This window comes from Hyla sarda, chromosome 11, assembly GCF_029499605.1.
Source record: "Hyla sarda isolate aHylSar1 chromosome 11, aHylSar1.hap1, whole genome shotgun sequence".
In the NCBI taxonomy this organism is placed as follows: Eukaryota; Metazoa; Chordata; class Amphibia; order Anura; family Hylidae; genus Hyla; species Hyla sarda.
In genome coordinates, this window is record NC_079199.1 from 71,091,781 (window position 1) to 71,113,668 (window position 21,888).

A 21,888-nucleotide genomic window follows, 5' to 3' on the forward strand; every position below is an offset into this window, starting at 1 on the left:
GACAGAGATGAGGGGACACTAATCACTGTGACACAGGCAGAGATGAGAGGACACTAATCACTGTTTTACATACCTCTGCCTCCATTCTTGTACAGATCCCCTGACACATGATCAGGACACTAATAATCATAACACAGGGAGAGATGAGGGGACACTGATTGTGACACAGGCAGAGATGAGGGGACACTAATCACTGTGACACAGGGAGACATGATGGGACACTGATTGTGACACAGGCAGAGATGAGGGGACACTAATGACTGCTACACAGGGAGACATGATGGGACACTGATTGTGACACAGGCAGAGATGAGGGGACACTAATCACTGTGACACAGGCAGAGATGAGGGGACACTAATCACTGTGACACAGGCAGAGATGAGGGGACACTAATCACTGTGACACAGGCAGAGATGAGGGGACACTAATCACTGTGACACAGGTAGAGATGAGGGGACACTAATCACTGTGACACAGGCAGAGATGAGGGGACACTAATCACTGTGACACAGGCAGAGATGAGGGGACACTAATCACTGTGACACAGGCAGAGATGAGGGGACACTAATCACTGTGACACAGGTAGAGATGAGGGGACACTAATCACTGTGACACAGGGAGAGATGAGGGGACACTAATCACTGTGACACAGACAGAGATGAGGGGACACTAATCACTGTGACACAGGCAGAGATGAGAGGACACTAATCATTGTTTTACATACCTTTGCCTCCATTCTTGTACAGATCCCCTGACACATTATCAGGACACTAATAATCATAACACAGGGAGAGATGAGGGGACACTAATGACATTGACACAGGGAGACATGATGGGACACTGATTGTGACACAGGCAGAGATGAGGGGACACTAATCACTGTGACACAGGGAGACATGATGGGACACTGATTGTGACACAGGCAGAGATGAGGGGACACTAATGACTGCTACACAGGGAGACATGATGGGACACTGATTGTGACACAGGCAGAGATGAGGGGACACTAATCACTGTGACACAGGCAGAGATGAGGGGACACTAATCACTGTGACACAGGCAGAGATGAGGGGACACTAATCACTGTGACACAGGCAGAGATGAGGGGACACTAATCACTGTGACACAGGGAGAGATGAGGGGACACTAATCACTGTGACACAGGGAGAGATGAGGGGACACTAATGACTGCGACACAGGGAGACATGATGGGACACTGTGACACAGGCAGAGATGAGAGGACACTAATCACTGTTTTACATACCTCTGCCTCCATTCTTGTACAGATCCCCTGACACATGATCAGGACACTAATAATCATAACACAGGGAGAGATGAGGGGACACTAATGACTGCTACACAGGGAGACATGATGGGACACTGATTGTGACACAGGCAGAGATGATGGGACACTAATGATTGCTACACAGGGAGACATGATGGGACACTGATTGTGACACAGGCAGAGATGAGGGGACACTAATCACTGTGACACAGGCAGAGATGAGGGGACACTAATCACTGTGACACAGGCAGAGATGAGGAGACACTAATCACTGTGACACAGGGAGAGATGAGGGGACACTAATCACTGTGACACAGACAGAGATGAGGGGACACTAATCACTGTGACACAGGCAGAGATGAGAGGACACTAATCACTGTTTTACATACCTCTTCCTCCATTCTTGTACAGATCCCCTGACACATGATCAGGACACTAATAATCATAACACAGGGAGAGATGAGGGGACACTAATGACATTGACACAGGGAGACATGATGGGACACTGATTGTGACACAGGCAGAGATGAGGGGACACTAATGACTGCTACACAGGGAGACATGATGGGACACTGATTGTGACACAGGCAGAGATGAGGGGACACTAATCACTGTGACACAGGCAGAGATGAGGGGACACTAATCACTGTGACACAGGCAGAGATGAGGGGACACTAATCACTTTGACACAGGCAGAGATGAGGGGACACTAATCACTTTGACACAGGCAGAGATGAGGGGACACTAATCACTGTGACACAGGGAGAGATGAGGGGACACTAATCACTGTGACACAGGGAGAGATGAGGGGACACTAATGACTGCGACACAGGGAGACATGATGGAACACTGATTGTGACACAGGCAGAGATGAGAGGACACTAATCACTTACACAGGCAGAGATGAGGGGACACTAATCACTGCGACACAGGGAGACATGAGGGGACACTGATTGTGACACAGGCAGAGATGAGGGGACACTAATCACTTTGACACAGGGAGAGATGAGGGGACACTAATCACTTTGACACAGGGAGAGATGAGGGGACACTAATCACTGTGACACAGGGAGAGATGAGTGGACACTAATCACTGTGACACGGAGAGATGAGTGGACACTAATCACTGTGACACAGGGAGAGATGAGTGGACACTAATCACTGTGACACAGGGAGAGATGAGGGGACACTAATCACTGTGACACAGGCAGAGATGAGGGGACACTAATCACTGACACAGGCAGAGATGAGGGGACACTAATCACTGCGACACAGGGAGAGATGAGGGGACACTAATCACTGTGACACAGGGAGAGATGAGTGGACACTAATCACTGTGACACAGGGAGAGATGAGTGGACACTAATCACTGTGACACAGGGAGAGATGAGGGGACACTAATGACTGCGACACAGGGAGACATGATGGGACACTGTGACACAGGCAGAGATGAGAGGACACTAATCACTGTTTTACATACCTCTGCCTCCATTCTTGTACAGATCCCCTGACACATGATCAGGACACTAATAATCATAACACAGGGAGAGATGAGGGGACACTAATGACATTGACACAGGGAGACATGATGGGACACTGATTGTGACACAGGCAGAGATGAGGGGACACTAATGACTGCTACACAGGGAGACATGATGGGACACTATGACACAGGCAGAGATGAGGGGACACTAATCACTGTGACACAGGCAGAGATGAGGGGACACTAATCACTGTGACACAGGCAGAGATGAGGGGACACTAATCACTGTGACACAGGCAGAGATGAGGGGAAACTAATCACTGTGACACACAGGCAGAGATGAGGTGACACTAATCACTGTGACACAGGCAGAGATGAGGGGACACTAATCACTGTGATACAGGCAGAGATGAGGGGACACTAATCACTGTGACACAGGCAGAGATGAGGGGACACTAATCACTGTGACACAGGCAGAGATGAGGGGACACTAATCACTGACACAGGCAGAGATGAGGGGACACTAATCACTGCGACACAGGGAGACATGAGGGGACACTGATTGTGACACAGGCAGAGATGAGGGGACACTAATCACTTTGACACAGGGAGAGATGAGGGGACACTAATCATTGTGACACAGGGAGAGATGAGGGGACACTATTCACTGTGACACAGGGAGAGATGAGGGGACACTAATCACTGTGACACAGGGAGAGATGAGGGGACACTAATCACTCTGACACAGGCAGAGATGAGGGGACACTAATCACTGTGACACAGGCAGAGATGAGGGGACACTAATCACTGACACAGGCAGAGATGAGGGGACACTAATCACTGCGACACAGGGAGACATGAGGGGACACTGATTGTGACACAGGCAGAGATGAGGGGACACTAATCACTTTGACACAGGGAGAGATGAGGGGACACTAATCACTGTGACACAGGGAGAGATGAGGGGACACTAATCACTGTGACACAGGGAGAGATGAGTGGACACTAATCACTGTGACACATGGAGAGATGAGGGGACACTAATGACTGTGACACAGGGAGAGATGAGGGGACACTAATGACTGCGACACAGGGAGACATGATGGGACACTGTGACACAGGCAGAGATGAGAGGACACTAATCACTGTTTTACATACCTCTTCCTCCATTCTTGTACAGATCCCCTGACACATGATCAGGACACTAATAATCATAACACAGGGAGAGATGAGGGGACACTAATGACATTGACACAGGGAGACATGATGGGACACTGATTGGGACACAGGCAGAGATGAGGGGACACTAATGACTGCTACACAGGGAGACATGATGGGACACTGATTGTGACACAGGCAGAGATGAGGGGACACTAATCACTGTGACACAGGCAGAGATGAGGGGACACTAATCACTGTGACACAGGCAGAGATGAGGGGACACTAATCACTGTGACACAGGCAGAGATGAGGGGACACTAATCACTGTGACACAGGCAGAGATGAGGGGACACTAATCACTGTGACACAGGCAGAGATGAGGGGACACTAATCACTGTGACACAGGCAGAGATGAGGGGACACTAATCACTGTGACACAGGCAGAGATGAGGGGACACTAATCACTGTGACACAGGCAGAGATGAGGGGACACTAATCACTGTGACACAGGCAGAGATGAGGGGACACTATTCACTGACTCAGGCAGAGATGAGGGGACACTAATCACTGCGACACAGGGAGACATGAGGGGACACTGATTGTGACACAGGCAGAGATGAGGGGACACTAATCACTGTGACACAGGCAGAGATGAGGGGACACTAATCACTGTGACACAGGCAGAGATGAGAGGACACTAATCACTGTTTTACATACCTCTGCCTCCATTCTTGTACAGATCCCCTGACACATGATCAGGACACTAATAATCATAACACAGGGAGAGATGAGGGGACACTAATGACATTGACACAGGGAGACATGATGGGACACTGATTGTGACACAGGCAGAGATGAGGGGACACTAATCACTGTGACAAAGGCAGAGATGAGGGGACACTAATCACTGTGACACAGGCAGAGATGAGGGGACACTAATCACTGTGACACAGGCAGAGATGAGGGGACACTAATCACTGTGACACAGGCAGAGATGAGGGGACACTAATCACTTTGACACAGGCAGAGATGAGGGGACACTAATCACTGTGACACAGGGAGAGATGAGGGGACACTAATCACTGTGACACAGGGAGAGATGAGGGGACACTAATCACTGTGACACAGGGAGAGATGAGGGGACACTAATAACTGCGACACAGGGAGACATGATGGGACACTGTGACACAGGCAGAGATGAGAGGACACTAATCACTGTTTTACATACCTCTGCCTCCATTCTTGTACAGATCCCCTGACACATGATCAGGACACTAATAATCATAACACAGGGAGAGATGAGGGGACACTAATGACATTGACACAGGGAGACATGATGGGACACTGATTGTGACACAGGCAGAAATGAGGGGACACTAATGACTGCTACACAGGGAGACATGATGGGACACTATTTGTGACACAGGCAGAGATGAGGGGACACTAATCACTGTGACACAGGCAGAGATGAGGGGACACTAATCACTGTGACACAAGGAGAGATGAGGGGACTCTAATGACTGCGACACAGGGAGACATGATGGGACACTGTGACACAGGCAGAGATGAGGGGACACTAATCACTGTGACACAGGCAGAGATGAGGGGACACTAATCACTGTGACACAGGCAGAGATGAGGGGACACTAATCACTGACACAGGCAGAGATGAGGGGACACTAATCACTGTGACACAGGCAGAGATGAGGGGACACTATTCACTGTGACACAGACAGAGATGAGGGGACACTAATCACTGTGACACAGGCAGAGATGAGGGGACACTAATCACTGTGACACAGGCAGAGATGAGGGGACACTAATCACTGTGACACAGGCAGAGATGAGGGGACACTAATCACTGCGACACAGGGAGACATGAGGGGACACTGATTGTGACACAGGCAGAGATGAGGGGACACTAATCACTTTGACACAGGGAGAGATGAGGGGACACTAATCACTGTGACACAGGGAGAGATGAGGGGACACTAATCACTGTGACACAGGGAGAGATGAGTGGACACTAATCACTGTGACACAGGGAGAGATGAGGGGACACTAATCACTGTGACACAGGGAGAGATGAGGGGACACTAATGACTGCGACACAGGGAGACATGATGGGACACTGTGACACAGGCAGAGATGAGAGGACACTAATCACTGTTTTACATACCTCTTCCTCCATTCTTGTACAGATCCCCTGACACATGATCAGGACACTAATAATCATAACACAGGGAGAGATGAGGGGACACTAATGACATTGACACAGGGAGACATGATGGGACACTGATTGTGACACAGGCAGAGATGAGGGGACACTAATGACTGCTACACAGGGAGACATGATGGGACACTGATTGTGACACAGGCAGAGATGAGGGGACACTAATCACTGTGACAAAGGCAGAGATGAGGGGACACTAATCACTGTGACACAGGCAGAGATGAGGGGACACTAATCACTGTGACACAGGCAGAGATGAGGGGACACTAATCACTGTGACACAGGCAGAGATGAGGGGACACTAATCACTGTGACACAGGCAGAGATGAGGGGACACTAATCACTGTGACACAAGGAGAGATGAGGGAACACTAATGACTGCGACACAGGGAGACATGATGGGACACTGTGACACAGGCAGAGATGAGAGGACACTAATCACTGTGACACAGGGAGAGATGAGGGGACACTAATCACTGTGACACAGGGAGAGATGAGGGGACACTAATCACTGTGACACAGGGAGACATGATGGGACACTGTGACACAGGCAGAGATGAGAGGACACTAATCACTGTGACACAGGGAGAGATGAGGGGACACTAATCACTGTGACACAGGGAGAGATGAGGGGACACTAATGACTTCCACAGGGAGAGTTGAGGGGACTCTAATGACTGTGACACAGGGAGAGATGAGGGTACACTAATCACTGTGACACAGGGAGAGATGAGGGGACACTAATCACTGTGACACAGGGAGAGATGAGGGGACACTAATGACTTCCACAGGGAGAGTTGAGGGGACTCTAATGACTGTGACACAGGGAGAGATGAGGGTACACTAATCACTGTGACACAGGGAGAGATGAGGGGACACTAATCACTGTGACACAATGTAAGGTAAGGGGACACTAATGACTTCCACAGGGAGAGATGAGGGTACACTAATGACTGATTGTATGATGTCATGTTACATGACGTTCGGCATCCTGGCTCCTAGATTCGTAACAGATTTGTCGAGCCCTGGATTAGGATTGCTGTGTTTTGAGACTCAAACTTAGTGTATGTACAAAGGGCATCAGCACAATAGACTGTATAGTGGTCTAGCTGCCGCAGTGGAGATAGACGTTCTGTCCACATCTTTGTAAAGGACAGGCTCTTTTTTTTATTTGAGGATGCATATCTGTAGGAATCTAGGAACACTGAGTGATGATTGTTGTGAGGATGTGATGGCCTTTTCTGGACACTAGACCTTGTGTGTCATTATATGTCCACAAAATGGGTCTTATCACAAGGAAGCTATGTGACAAATGCTGCTGGGAATATAAATTCTTTGCAGCATTTGTTACTTAGCAGGTAAGTTACTTGTGGCACGTAAAGGGGACATGGTTTATGTCCAAAAGTTTTTATGGTGCTGCATAAAAAAATCTTCCTGAAGATAATTTTCAACTGATATCCAGCCAAAATGCCATCACTATAGTTATAGAGTGAGCTATAATGCCAAGACCCCCTTAATTAGTTTACAATAAAATAAATGAATTTCTCACCATTTTAAGATTTCTGTGTGCCTTCAGCTGTGCAAAACAAAGACAAGTCTTTAGGATAAGTGCACATCTACGCGGGCGCCTCGTTCATGGAGCTCCATCACAGACTCCATTCATGTCCGAAAGACTGAGCTGAACGGTCCGGTCTGTTGCGCAAGGGACACAAACAGTTCCTATTGACTTTTATGGGGTCCATCTATATAATGCCTAGTGTCTGTTTAGTAGGCTTTGAGTAGAGAAAAAAAATGACTTTTTGCATTAATAATTTCCTTCTTACTTTTTTGTTAAATCGGAAAAAAAAAATAGTGGAGAAGATTAGAGATAAGCGAACTTACAGTAAATTCGATTCGTCACAAACTTCTCGGCTCGGCAGTTGATGCCTTTTCCTGCATAAATTAGTTCAGCTTTCAGGTGCTCCCGTGGGCTGGAAAAGATGGATACAGTCCTAGGAGACTCTCTCCTAGGAATGTATCCACCTTTTCCAGCCCACCGGAGCACCTGAAGGCTGAACTAATTTATGCAGGAAAAGTCATCAACTGCCGAGCCGAGAAGTTCATGACGAATCGAATTTACTGTAAGTTTGATGATCATTTGAAGATGATCATTTGTAAGTTAGATTAGGGAAAAAGTTAAAGGGGGGGGGGGGGGGGGGGATCCAAAAAAGAAAAAACATGTTTCAGAAAGTTACACTTGATTTTTAAATTATTTCTGGTTAAAAATCTTAATCCTTCCAGTACTTATCAGATGCTGTATGCTCAAGAGAAAGTTGTGTAGTTCTTTTCAGTCTGACCACAGTGCTCTCTGCTGACACGAGGTTTGCTCCTGCCCTGGACAGTTCCTGACACTGACAGAGGTGACAGCAGAGAGCACTGTGGTCAGACTGGAAAGAACTACACAACTTCCTGTGGAGCATCCAGCAGCTAAGTACTGGAAGGCTTTAATAGAAGTACCGTATTTTTTGTCATATAAGACGCACCCAATTTTAATGCATAAAAATCTAGAAAATAAAGATTCTGAGCCAAATACAATGTAAAGTATACGACAGTGATCTTCAACCTGCGGACCTTCAGATGTTGCAAAACTACAACTTCCAGCATGCCCGGACAGCCGTTGGCTGTCCGGGCATACTGGGAGTTGTAGTTTTGCAACATCTGGAGGTCCGCAGGTTAAAGACCACTGGTATAGGAGGTAGTACTCACGTGTCCCTGCCGCTCCGGACCCGTCACCGCTGCCCTTGACGTCGCTCTCTATCGCTGTCGCCGCGTCCCCGGGGTGTCCCTGTTGCTCTGAAACGTCTCTGCTGCCCGGTATCCTTTGCCGTCGCCGCCATCACGTCGCTACGCACGCCGTTCCTATTAGATGACGGGACGGTGTGCGCGACAACGTGATGACGACGAAGGAGAGCGCCGGCCATGCAGGGGATCCCGGCATGGAGCAGACACCGATGAGGCAGGTAAGGTCCCTCCCGGTGTCCTGTAAGCTGTTCGGGATGCCGCAATTTCACCGCGGTGGTCCCGAACAGCCCGACTGACCAGTCGGGCTAGTGTCACTTTTGCTTCAGACGCGGCGGTCAGCTTTGATCGCCGCGTCTGAAAGGTTAATACAGGGCATCACCGCGATCGGTGATGTCCTGTATTAGCCACGGGTCCCGGCCGTTGATGGCCGCAGGGACCGCTGGTTTTAATGTGTATTTGCCGTATAAGACGCACCAACTTTTCTCCCCCCAGTTTTGGGGAAGAAAAAGTGCGTCTTATATGGCAAAAAATACGGTATGTGCCCCTAGCTGCCTGTTAATGTAGAAGGAGCCCAAACCTCATGGAGGACATTTATCAAGCTTTTTACACAGCTTTTTGGTGTGAATTTGTTGCCCTTACACAAAAAGTTCTGTGGACTCTTCCGCATTGGCATTCTGCTTGTAGATTCTGCTGCAGCAGAGTCCCGTTGAATTTAACGAGATTCTACTGCACTGTGCACACAGCGGAATTTCCGTGCCAGGTGTTTCCTGCATGGAAATTCCTGAATTTCGTGTCCGCAGAAAGAGTGAACCTTTCTTTGGGCTCTGCACGGAATGCATAGCAGTCTATGAGACGGCGCATTCCTTATGCTGATGCCCCCAGTCTCCGGTATATCGAGATTTTCCTTGCGGACATGCTGACATGTGAACATTGCCTTATAACTACATGGTTTACTTACTAAAGCTAAGTCAGCTGTGCTGTGGTCTCACAAATGCTACTTTATACTAACATTGCAGGACACCTTTATTCATTGAAATTCTTTGGGTCTCTTACAGAAATGCGTCTCACAGCACTCCTTGCCCTCCCTTCTAAGGTGATTAAGTTGCCCAGAGATTACCGTTTTGGTACCAGCCGACCACCTACTGTGGCTGCTCAGAGAAAAAACCCTCCTGGAAAAAGAAGATCTATAATATTTGTGGAGCCTATTAGTAAAGATGAATGGTCATATTTCCGGGGTGACACAGTAAGTAAAGTGCTGTTTTCATGTGACCCAGTGACCAGATTTCTGTTCTGGAAACAGAGCAGACCCTAGTAGGGATGTCACGATACAATTTTTTAAAGACTTGGAGTACTGCTACTTTTTTTCAAACATTCACTGATAACAATTACAGATCCTTTTTTTTTTTTTTTTTAAAGTCATGTGACAGCGGAGGATGCTCTTGATTTTGTGAGGCCTTAGGTGAAACTGGAACATGAGGCCTTAGCTGAAACTCATAAATTAGGATATTCCTAGTCGTAAAATAGGAATGCCCCCTATTAGGTAAACCAATAGTATTTGCATAGGTAGGGAATATTCCCCCCCCCCCACCTTTTCCCAGTAGGTAGATAGGTAGGGACCCCCCCCCCATTTAGAAGAATCCCCAGTAGGTAGGTAGGGAATCTTCTCCTCTATTAGATAAAAGCCCTCAGTAGATAGATAGGGAATCCCCCTATTAGAAATAAGCCTCCAGTAGGTAGAGAACCCACCCCTATTATGTACAATCCCCCAGTAGGTAGGTAGAGAACCCCCCCTCCCATCTATTAGGTTGAAGCTCCCCAATAGATAAGAAATCTCCCCTATGTGTAGATGCCCCCATAAAGTAGCTTTCCCCAAAGAGGTTCTCCTCCAAAAAAAACTTCCCACTCCCCTTCCCTTGGGGCTCTGCATCCTCTGCTCTGTCACCCTGGTAGATGCCAGAGACATTTGCACACGTACAAGTTCTCGGGGAAATGACCAATATTGGGACATCCCTAGTCACTAGCAGCTGCTGTGGCAATTGAGTGGAAAAAACTGCTTTTAAATCGATTTGGAAAAGAATGGGAGCTTGTATGTGTGCCTTTAAATTAAATGACTTTAGAGTTCAATAATAATAATAACAATGTGCTTGATGTTTATAAATGATATCTTTTGTACATCTTGTTGAATGTATGCAATCCTTGAACAGCCATTTGAGGTTTGGTATTGGTGTGTAAAATGTGGTCTGTTGCACATTTGAAAGCATAGATCCTGAATCTAAATAAGCTACACTGAGATCCATTGATACTAGTGAAATACATTTTGTGGGGCTGATGTGGGGGAGAATGGTTGCATAATGATGCTGGGTGCCAGAAGGAGAGGTTAAGGGAAAACTCGGGTTAGTCCTCATCTGGTATTCCCCCAAATGTTTGCCAGGTTGAGTGATGAGAAGGATGTTACTTAATGGGTAGTGCTGGTACCTCTCCAACCCCCCTGTTTTATGCTTGAATATAGATTTTGATCTTTATATATGCAATTTATAACTCCACAGAATTAATGAGGTATTATGTGAGCATTTGATACTGTTATATAGAACGTTTCCTGTCTAACACTGATAAACACTCTTTCTCTATCGGCTCCATTGGGGGACACAGACCATGGGTATATGCTGCTGTCGCTAGGAGGCTTGACACTATGTCAACAAGAAAAGTCAGCCCCTCCCAGCAGGATATACCCGCCAACAGGCACCTGAGCTAATCAGTTTTAGATTAGTGTCTTTAGGAGGCAGATGCTGGTCTGGAGCTCTGCAGACCTGGTCACTTATTTTATTGTTTTTCAGTTTAGGGACATTTAGTTAGATTTTTCTCTCCCTTTATTTTTCTCTTTTCAGGAGGGTCTCAGGAACATAGCGTTCACTGTTTCCCCATTTGCGAAGAAGGGGCACAGACATCGAGTCATGTACTGTTAACCCCTTCTCGCCACCGGTCAGCGCCTGGGGTTGTACCTTTGGGTCAGGGTCCCCCTACCTTCCCTGCTCGTCTCACTGTCTCAGCCTGCATGATGCAGGTGACTAAATGCTGACTGAAGACCTCATGAGGTAAGTTTTCTATGGAAACGTGAGTATTCCTCCCCTTTTTCTTTCTCGATTCTCAACCTCTGTAGCCCCCTGTTTTGGTGCCCACTCCTTTTTATTCCCCCTAGGGATTGCCCTGCTCGGCCATTCTGATATAAGGGATGTTATGTGGTGCAGGAATAATGTTCACTTTTATTCACATGTACTTCACCGGCGCTTACTTTCTGCTAATGCGCTGGTATATATATATATATTTGTTTCACTTCGGCCGCATCACTTTGCGATGCAACCGGACTGTCGGGGATCCCTTACCCTGTCAATAGCGCTGTTCGCATTAGCCCGGCGTATCCCTGTCTCCTCCGGCCTCAACCACATTACATTGCCGACATTAGGGGGCAAATTCATTATGGCCGCTGCACACTCTGCTCATGGACCTTAGCCCTGCCCACTCTCCCGGCGGGGTTTCAGGCCCTATCACGTGTTAGCGTGCGCATTGTGAGCCTGATGATTACCCTATTGGCGCAGGTCTCCTGTTCTGTGATGACTGCTTTGGAGAAGTCTTCCTTACTCCAACCCTCCAGAGAGCCTGGCTCTCATTCCCCTTATTCCAGGTGCCCTCACAAGTGCCCTAGGGGTTTGTTCTCTGGCTCGTCTCCAGAGTCCAGTAGAAGAAACCGCTCTGGGTCTCCAGATCTGCATACTAAGTCAGTTTCGCCTTCATCCAAGGCCGCCTCCTCCCGCTCCCACTCTCCTGGGGAACTGGAAGATGAGGCCTCAGGTTCTGCCTATGACTCAGAGGACCGAACCGACACAACTGGCATGGTAGACAGCTTGGTCTCGGGCATTAGGGACACCTTTCACCTTGAGGACCCAGGAACTTTGGACACATCTCCAGAAGTTTCCTTTCACCGCTCCCGTCCCTCACCTAAGGTTTTCAGCTCTCATGCTGAATTTGATGCCTTACTGGAAACTGCCTGGAAACATCCTGACAAGCATTTTCAAGGTATTAAAAAGGTTCAGGCATAATTTCCCTTTTGCCAGGGACCTTATTGCAAGGTAGACATCCCCTCCAACGGTGGATCCACCAGTCTCCCGCCTGTCAAAATCCACTACTCTGCCTTTGGACACAGACGCAGCTTCCTTTAAAGATCCGGCGGATAAGAGGATTGAAAATCTGGCAAAATTTGCTTTTGAAGTAGCATCTTCATTACTTCCTGCTTTTGCTTGGGTGTCAAAAGCTCTTTCTGTCTGGGCTTCTCAACTCCGAAAGGGTATTTTATCTGGGTCCCATACGGAGGAACTCGTGGATTTGGCACTTCAACTCTCCACTGCTGGGGACTTTCTGTGCTCAGCTTCCATGCAGCCGCCCCGTTGTACGGCTTTTGCCATGGGTAATCTGGTGGCGCTTCGTCGTTCCATGTGGCTCAAGGCCTGGGACGCTGATGCCGCTTCCAAGAAATCTCTAACGGAGCTTCCTTTTACAGGTTCTCGCCTGTTTGGCAAACGCCTGGATGAGATTATCTCAGAGACTACGGGAGGTACGAGTTCCTTATTGCCTCAGAATAAGTCTCGCAAAACCAACTACCGTCGGAGGTCAACCTCCTTTCGGTCCTTTTGTATGTATGGCTCCAGTAGGGCGACCAGACAGGCGCCTTCACAGGACAAGAAGGCTCCTTCCTTCAAGGCCCGTCCCTCCTGGAAATTGGAGAACCGTTCAGGCCGTTCTGCGGCCAAGGCGGAAACCCGTAAACCTACCTCTGCCTGAAGGGATGCCCCCACCTGCAGATTTTTCTCAGGTGGGAGGGCGCTGCCACTTTTCTGGGACGTCTGGTCTGCCCACGTGCAGGACTCCTGGGTCCGAGATGTAATTTCCAACGGCTATCGGATTGAGTTTGCTTACTTCCTTTTTTTTCGTTCGCGCCCCCTCATTCCCCTACTGTGGCAAGGGCCTTTCTGGGAGCGCTTCGGTCCCTTATGGCTCAGGGAGTGATTATCCCAGTTCCTCCCAGGGAGCATTTTCAGGTTTTTATTCCAACCTGTTTGTGGTCCCCAAAAAAGGGGGTTCAATTTGCCCGTTCTTGGACCTGACGTGCCTCAACGACTCCTCCGTCATTTTCGTATGGAGTCTCTTCGTTCGGTAGTGGCGTCCATCTATCAAGGGGAGTTTCTTTCCTCGGTGGACATCCGAGATGCCAACACCCTTATTTTTCCAGCACATTGTCTTCGCTTCTCAGTTCCAGAGGGCCATTTTCAGTTTGTGGCCCTTCCTTTCGGACTAGCCACTGCTCCGAGGGTTTTCACCAAGGTCCTGTCGGCAGTGGTTTTCCTCTTGCGAGCACGGTGTGTCATCAGTGATCCCCTACCTAGACGATCTCTTGGTCAATGCTCCAACCAGGGCCCATAATCAAGAGTGTGTCCACCTTACTCTTTAGACCTTGTCTCTGTTTGGCTGTATGATCAATCAGGACAAGTCCAACCTGACTCCCACCCAGTCTCTAGTCTTCCTGGGACTCCAGTTCGACACGGCGTCCACCAGGATCCGGCTCCCGTCGCACAAGCGGATGGCTTTTTTTATCAGGAGTTCAGATTCTATGGAAACCTGTGCCAGTTTCCATTCGATTCTGCAAGGATGTCCTGAGCCGGATGGTGGCAGCCATGGAAGCCATTCCTTTTGCCCTGTTTCATTATCGACCTCTTCAACTTGCTCTCGTGTCCCGATGGGACAGATCTCCACTATCCTTCGATCACAGGATCATTCCTCCCTTTCTCAGCCGCTCCTTAGCCGACCCAAACGAGTGGTCTCTTCATCCAGAAGTGTTTGCGGAAATCTGCAATCTCTGGGGCACTCCAGACGTGGACCTGTTCGCGTCACGCCACAACCAGAAGGTTCCCCGCTTTGTGGCAAAGTCCTGGGATCCCTTAGCTCTAGCGGTGGATGCCCTGGTGATTCTTTGGTCGCACTTTGCCCTGCCCTATCTCTTCCCTCCTCTTCTTCTCCTTCCCAGGGTCCTGAGGAAGCTAGAGGCGGAAGGCGTGGCTCCGGACTCGCCCAGGAGGGCGTAGTACGCAGATGTGTTTCGGCTAGTGGACAACGCACCACTGCGCTATCCACTCTGTCCAGACCTGCTCTCTCAGGGTCCTCTTTGCCACCCCAATTTACAGTCGCTGCATCTTACGGTGTGGCGGTTGAGACCGCGGTTTTGAGAGCCAGGGGGTTTTCTAACCAAGTTGTTCGCACTATGATCAGGGCCCGAAAGCCCTCTTCTGCGAAGATTTACCACCGTACTTGGCAGTCTTATTTTTTGTTGGTGTGAATCTTACGCCTTTTCCCCCGTTACTTTCTCTCTCCCATGGCTTCTTTCCTTTTTACAGTCGGGGTTGGAACAACAGTTGTCTCTCAGTTCCCTTAAGGGACAAGTTTCGTCTCTTTCCATTCTTTTTCAATGTCCCCTGGCGTCCGATCCTCATATCCAGACCTTTCTTCAAGATGTGGCTCAGGCGGCCCCGCCTCACAGATTGCCTACTCCCCCTTGGGATCTGAACTTGGTTCTCTGTGCCCTGCAGGGTGCTCCCTTTTAACCTCTTAGGGTCGTTCCTCTACGTCTACTTTCCTGGAAGGTGGCGTTCCTTATTGCGGTCACTTATATTAGGAGGGTTTTGGAGCTGGCAGCTCTATTCTGCCTCCCCCCCCCCCCCTACCTGGTCATCCTCCAGGACAAGGTGGTTTTTCTTCCGGTTCCGTCCTTTCTACCTAAAGTTGTTTCCGCTTTTCATCTCAATGAGTACATCGTCATCCTTCCAATCCTTTTTTCCGACCTCATCTCATCCAAAGAAACGTTTACTCCATAAATTTGATGTGGTACGGGCAATTCGGACCTACCTCTCAGTCACTTCTTCTTTTTGTCAGAGTGACTCCTTCTTTGTACTTACGGAGGGTCATCGTAAAGGACTACCTGCTTCCAAGGACACCATTTCTCGGTGGATCGGGTCTGCTATTTCGGAACCTTACCGCTGTAAGGGGAAGACTCCACCCTTCAGGGTCTGAGCTCATTCCACTTGTTCTGTCGGGGCCTCCTGAGCTCTTAGCAACAGGGCTTCGGCCTTGCAAGTTTGTAAAGCGGCCACCTGGTCATCTTTGCACACTTTTACAAAATTCTACCAGGTTCATACCTTTGCATCTGCTGATGCTAGTCTGGGTCACAAGGTGTTGCAGGTGGCTGTGGTCCAGCCTTCCACCTAGCTTGCTCCTTTTACCCACCCTGGGGACGGCTTTGGTACATCCCAAGGTCTGTGTCCCTTAATGGAGCCGATAGAGAAAAGGAGATTTTTATGCTTACCGTAAAATCTCTTTCTCAGAGGATCCATTGGGGGGGGGGGGGGGGGGGGGGAGGGGGACAGCACCCACCCATTTTTCTGGTGTTCCTGGTTTGGTTACCTGTCCGAGGGTGTTTGTTTATTTTTATTCTGTGGTTCCTCGGACAGTTTGTTTTTTTTCCTTACCTGTTGGTCCTCTCCTACAGCTCTGGGACTAAAACTGATTAGCTCAGGTGCCTGTTGGCGGGTATATCCTGCTGGGAGGGGCCGACTTTTCTTGTTGCCATAATGTCAAGCCTTCTAGTGACAGCAGCATATACCCAAGGTCTGTGTCCCCCAATGGATCCTCCGAGACAGATTTTACGGTAAGCATAAAAAAATCTCCTTTTAACCCCTTAACGACCTAGGACGTATATTTACGTCCTGCGACGGCTCCCGCGATATGAAGCGGGATCGCGCCGCGATCCCGCATCATATCGCGTCGGTCCCGGCGCTCATCAACGGCCGGGACCCGCGGCTAATACCACACATCGCCGATCGCGGCGATGTGCGGTATTAACCCTTTAGAAGCGGCGGTCAAAGCTGACCGCCGCTTCTAAAGTGAAAGTGACCCGGCTGCTCAGTCGGCTGTTCGGGACCGCCGCGGTGAAATCGCGGCGTCCCGAACAGCTGACAGGACACAGGGAGGGCCCCTACCTGCCTCCTCGGTGTCCGATCGGCGAATGACTGCTCCGTGCCTGAGATCCAGGCAGGAGCAGTCAAGCGCCGATAACACTGATCACAGGCGTGTTAATACACGCCTGTGATCTGTGTAGAAGATCAGTGTGTGCAGTGTTATAGGTCCCTATGGGACCTATAACACTGCAAAAAAAATGTAAAAAAAAAGTGTTAATAAAGGTCATTTAACCCCTTCCCTAATAAAAGTTTGAATCACCCCCCTTTTCCCATAAAAAAAATAAAACCGTGTAAAAAATAAATAAAAATAAACATGTGGTATCGCCGCATGCATAAATGTCCGAACTATAAAAATATATCATTAATTAAACCGCACGGTCATTGGCATACGCGCAAAAAAATTCCAAAGTCCAAAAAAACGTATTTTGGTTTAAAAAATGAATAAAAAATGAATAAAAATGAATAAATGAAATGAATGAATAAAAAGTGATCAAAAAGTCCGACCAAAACAAAAATCATACCGATAAAAACTTCAGATCACGACGCAAAAAATGAGTCCTCATTCCGCCCTGTACGTGGAAAAATAAAAAAGTTATAGGGGTCAGAATATGACATTTTTAAACGTATAAATTTTCCTGCATGTAGTTATGATTTTTTCCAGAAGTGCGACAAAATCAAATCTATATAAGTAGGTTATCATTTTAACCGTATGGACCTACAGAATAATAAGGTGTAATTTTTACCGAAATATGCACTGCGTAGAAACGGAAGCCCCCAAAAGTTACAAAATGGCGTTTTTTCTTCGATTTTATCGCACAATGATTTTTTTTTTCCGTTTCGCCGTGCATTTTTGGGTAAAATGACTAATGTCACTGCAAAGTAGAATTGGTGACACAAAAAATAAGCCATAATATGGATTTTTAGGTGGAAAATTGAAAGGGTTATGATTTTTAAAAGGTAAGGAGGAAAAAACGAAAGTGCAAAAACGGAAAAACCCGGAGTCCTTAAGGGGTTAAACATCAGCAGTTTTTAGGTCTTTTATAATGTATTTGTTTTGTTTTTTCCAGGTTGAAGTACTCTATGGTAAAGACACTGGAAAACAAGGGAAGGTGTCACAGGTTATAAGAGCCCGCAACTGGGTGTTGATAGAGAATCTAAATACGGTGAGAGCTTGAGAAAAATAAGGAAATAACTGTTCATTGTATATTTCAATATGTGTGTTTTGTGTATATATGTCATACCCTGTTCAATCTCACATTCGTTCCATCCATTATGGGATAAGTCTGAGACTGGTATTCTAGTAGATGTGTCCAGCATGCGGTAAGAGTGCTGGACATGTACCCAAACATATACTCCAAAATGGTACCACTAAAAAGTCAACTCATCCTGCAAAAAACAAGTCCTTATGCAGCTAAGTCACTGAAAAAAGAAAAGAATTTAAGGCTCTTAAAATGAAAACATCCAAAATATATTTTTTTCCTGAAAATAGTTTTTAGGTAAAAATAGTAAACCATAAAAAATACATGAATTTGGTATTGAAATCATTCGTGTGAAATAAAGTTGACTTGTCATTTACACTATGTGGGCAATGCCATAAAAAATTGCCAAAATTGCATTCTTTTTACCTCCTACAAAGTCTGAAAATAAGCCATGAAATTGTTGCATGTACCAAAAAAATCACACCAATGAAAAAGTCAATTTGTAGTGTAAAAAATCAAGCCATCTGACCAGAAAGTAAAAAAATAAATAAATTATTACTTACAGTTAGAGATGAGCAAACTTACAGTAAATTTGATTCGTCACGAACTTCTCGGCTCGGCAGTTGATGACTTATCCTGCATAAATGAGTTCAGCTTTCAGGTGCTCCGGTGGGCTGGAAAAGGTGGATACAGTCCTAGGAAAGAGTCTCCTAGGACTGTATTCCACCTTTTCCAGCCCACGGGAGCACCTGAAAGCTGAACTAATTTATGCAGGAAAAGTCATCAACTGCCGAGCCGAGAAGTTTGTAGCGGTCCTTCAACGGCAGATCCGCAGTGTAAAATTTAATGGGGAAAAAGGGGTGTTTTTTTAATTTTTGTTTTTATAAGAGAAAGGGCTTTTTATGTTAAAAAAATATATATTTATTTAATTTAAACTTTTTTGAAAAGGGGGTGTCATGTCTGTCTTGGTCTGTGTTCACACACAGCCATTGGATTTGCTTTTGTGTGAACAGTTTTATGTTCCCCAATTAGGGAATAGTTAAAGCCTTTGGCTTGCTAGCCAGTAGCTCGTAGGGTGTGTCTATTTAAAGTCAGCCCAGTCTATCCTCTGGACTGGTGATTGAGATCAGATTTCATATTGACTTCCTGATGTCTTGCTGCTAAGATGCTGGACATTCTGCAAGAAATTTTCGGTGAAACATTCCTTGTTTGAGCTTTTAATCTACTATCTCTGTCTTAGCATGCACCTTGTATGTTCTGTTTTTATCCATGGTTATGTGGCATGCTCTTAGATTTTAAGATGTGTTTGTATAGTCTGTTTTAGGATTTGTATATTCTTTCTGCTATGTGTCTATTCACACTGTTCTCTCTTGTATCCATTTTCTGTGTTATCGCTCCATTGGGACATTCCTGTGTCTACTGGAGGCTCTGATCTAGATATCCCTATTACCTGTCCATGGGGACTCCGTGTCTACTGGAGGTTTTCTGAGGGATTGCGATCCCTGTCTTGTGTTCAGTGTGAACAGTATTCTATAATATCCTGTTGTACAGTGGTCCCTCAACATACGATGGTAATCCGTTCCAAGTGAACCATCGTTTGTTGAAACCATCATATGTTGAGGTTATCCGTGCAATGTAAAGTATAGGAAGCTGTACTCTCCTGTCACCGCTGCCCTGGATGTCGCCCTCCATCGCTGTCGCCACGTCCCCGTGGTGTCACGGAAGCTCCGGACATCTCTGCTTCCCCGGGATCCTCGATCTCCGTCGCCGTCATCACGTCGCTACGCACGCACGCCGCTCCTATTGGATGACAGGACGGCGTGTGCGCGAAGTGATGACGACGGAGAGCACCGGCGATGGAGGGGATCGTGAAAAGGACGCTCTGGAGCCCCGAGGACAGGTAGGAGACCATCACCGGAGCACACGGGGCACCACAAACGGCTATCCGGCGGTAGCTGAAGCAGTCAGCGCTGCCGGATAGCCGTTTATGCGATGGCCCAGACATACAAAAGCATCGTATGTTGATGCTGCCTTCAACATGCAATGGCCTCTGAGAGGCCATCACATGTTGAAATTATCGTATGTCGGGGCCATCGTAGGTCGGGGGTCTCTGTATCTGTTTTCTGAGTTGTAACTAGGCATCCCCTGTTACCTATCCACTGGGACTCTGTGTCTACTGGAGGTTTTATGAGGGATTGCAATTATTCCTGTTTAGCGATAGATCCCTGTTACTGGTCCATGGGGACTTTGTGTCTACTGGAGGTTCTGGGGGATTATGCTATATTCCTGTTTTTTCTTGTGGTCTGTTTAGACTCATACAGTTTCCTGTCTGGTGTTTTGAACTCTATTTGTTTATTAAGTCTTTATTCCGATGTTTTGGAGTTTTTGTACATGCATTGATCTTAGAGTACATGATCACTTAGCTAGTGTTTTCCTCTGTGCTTTACCATAGGTCTATAGTGTCTGCTCTCTGATCTGTGTCCTCTGAACTTAAAGGGGTACTCCGGTGAAAACCTTTTTTCTTTTAAATCAACTGGCTCCGGAAAGTTAAACAGATTTGTAAATTACTTCTATTAAAAAAATCTTAATCCTTCCTGTACTTATTAGCTGCTGAATACTACAGAGGAAATTCTTTTCTTTTTGGAATGCTCTCTGATGACATCACAAGCACAGTGCTCTCTGCTGACGTTATTATAATAATAATAAGTCTTTATTTATTGTTGTCCTTAGTGGGATTTGAACCCAAGGCCTCAGCACTGCAAGGCAGCAGTGCTAACCACTGAGCCACCATGCTGCCCTTAGCATACATCTGCTATGCACGGTTGCTAAAATGGACAGAGATGTCAGCAGAGAGCACTGTGGTCGTGATGTCATCAGTGTTCCAAAAAGAAAGGAATTTCCTCTGTAGCATTCAGCAGCTAATAAGTACTGGAAGGATTAAGATTTTTTGATAGAAGTAATTTACAAATATGTTTAACTTTCTGGCACCAGTTGATTTAAAAGAACAAAGGTTTTCTCCGGAGTACCCCTTTAATCTGTTATAGAGTTCTATGTTCCTGTTTATGTTTCTGTTTTGTGACTGTTTGTTAGTGTTTTTAGGCCACTGCACTTTAGCTCAGGGAGGGACCGGCGCCCAGTTGTCGATCCACCGTTTAGGGTAGATGGGTAAGTAGGAAGGGAGAGAAGGCAGGGTCATTTTAGGGCTCACTCTCCCTGTCTCCTGGTCGGTCCCTGACAGGGAGTGATTCTAAATTTGGTATTGGGAAGGGGTTAATTCACATTTATTATTTTTTACAATTTTTTTTAAAACTTTTTTTTTTAGTCCCCATAGGGGACTATTAAATGCAATCTGTAGATTGCATACACTGATCAATGCTATGCCATAGCATAGCAGTGGTCAGTGTTATCGATGCTCCTTTACTAATGCCTGCCATACACACGGGGCAGGGTAAGGGACCTCCGACCCTCCTCACAGCTTATCAGGACACCGCTAATGCGAGTCCCGGCTATGATGTGCGCTCAGCTATTGTATTAGGTATCTGGGTCATTGGCACGAGTACAAGTACTTGTGCAAATGTCCAGTATCTGTACCAATACCAGTATCCGTATCGGGACATCCCTAAACCACAGGATTTGTGATAAATGTATGATCACTGGAGGTCCAACTGCTTGGATGCCTACAGATCAT

The 21,888-nt window shown here is 47.1% G+C and overlaps 1 protein-coding gene across 2 annotated transcripts in view; it reads left to right on the top strand.

Moving 5' to 3' along the window:
• Positions 1 to 21,888, top strand: part of MRPL24 (mitochondrial ribosomal protein L24) — a 65,164-nt gene that overhangs the window by 1,101 nt on the left and 42,175 nt on the right. For both annotated transcript variants that reach the window (XM_056546415.1, XM_056546414.1), the window contains exons 2-3: positions 10,000 to 10,187; positions 18,069 to 18,164. In XM_056546415.1, coding sequence (XP_056402390.1) covers positions 10,002 to 10,187; positions 18,069 to 18,164 — 282 coding nt within the window. In that variant the 5' untranslated portion in view covers positions 10,000 to 10,001. The remainder of the gene's footprint in view (positions 1 to 9,999; positions 10,188 to 18,068; positions 18,165 to 21,888) is intronic.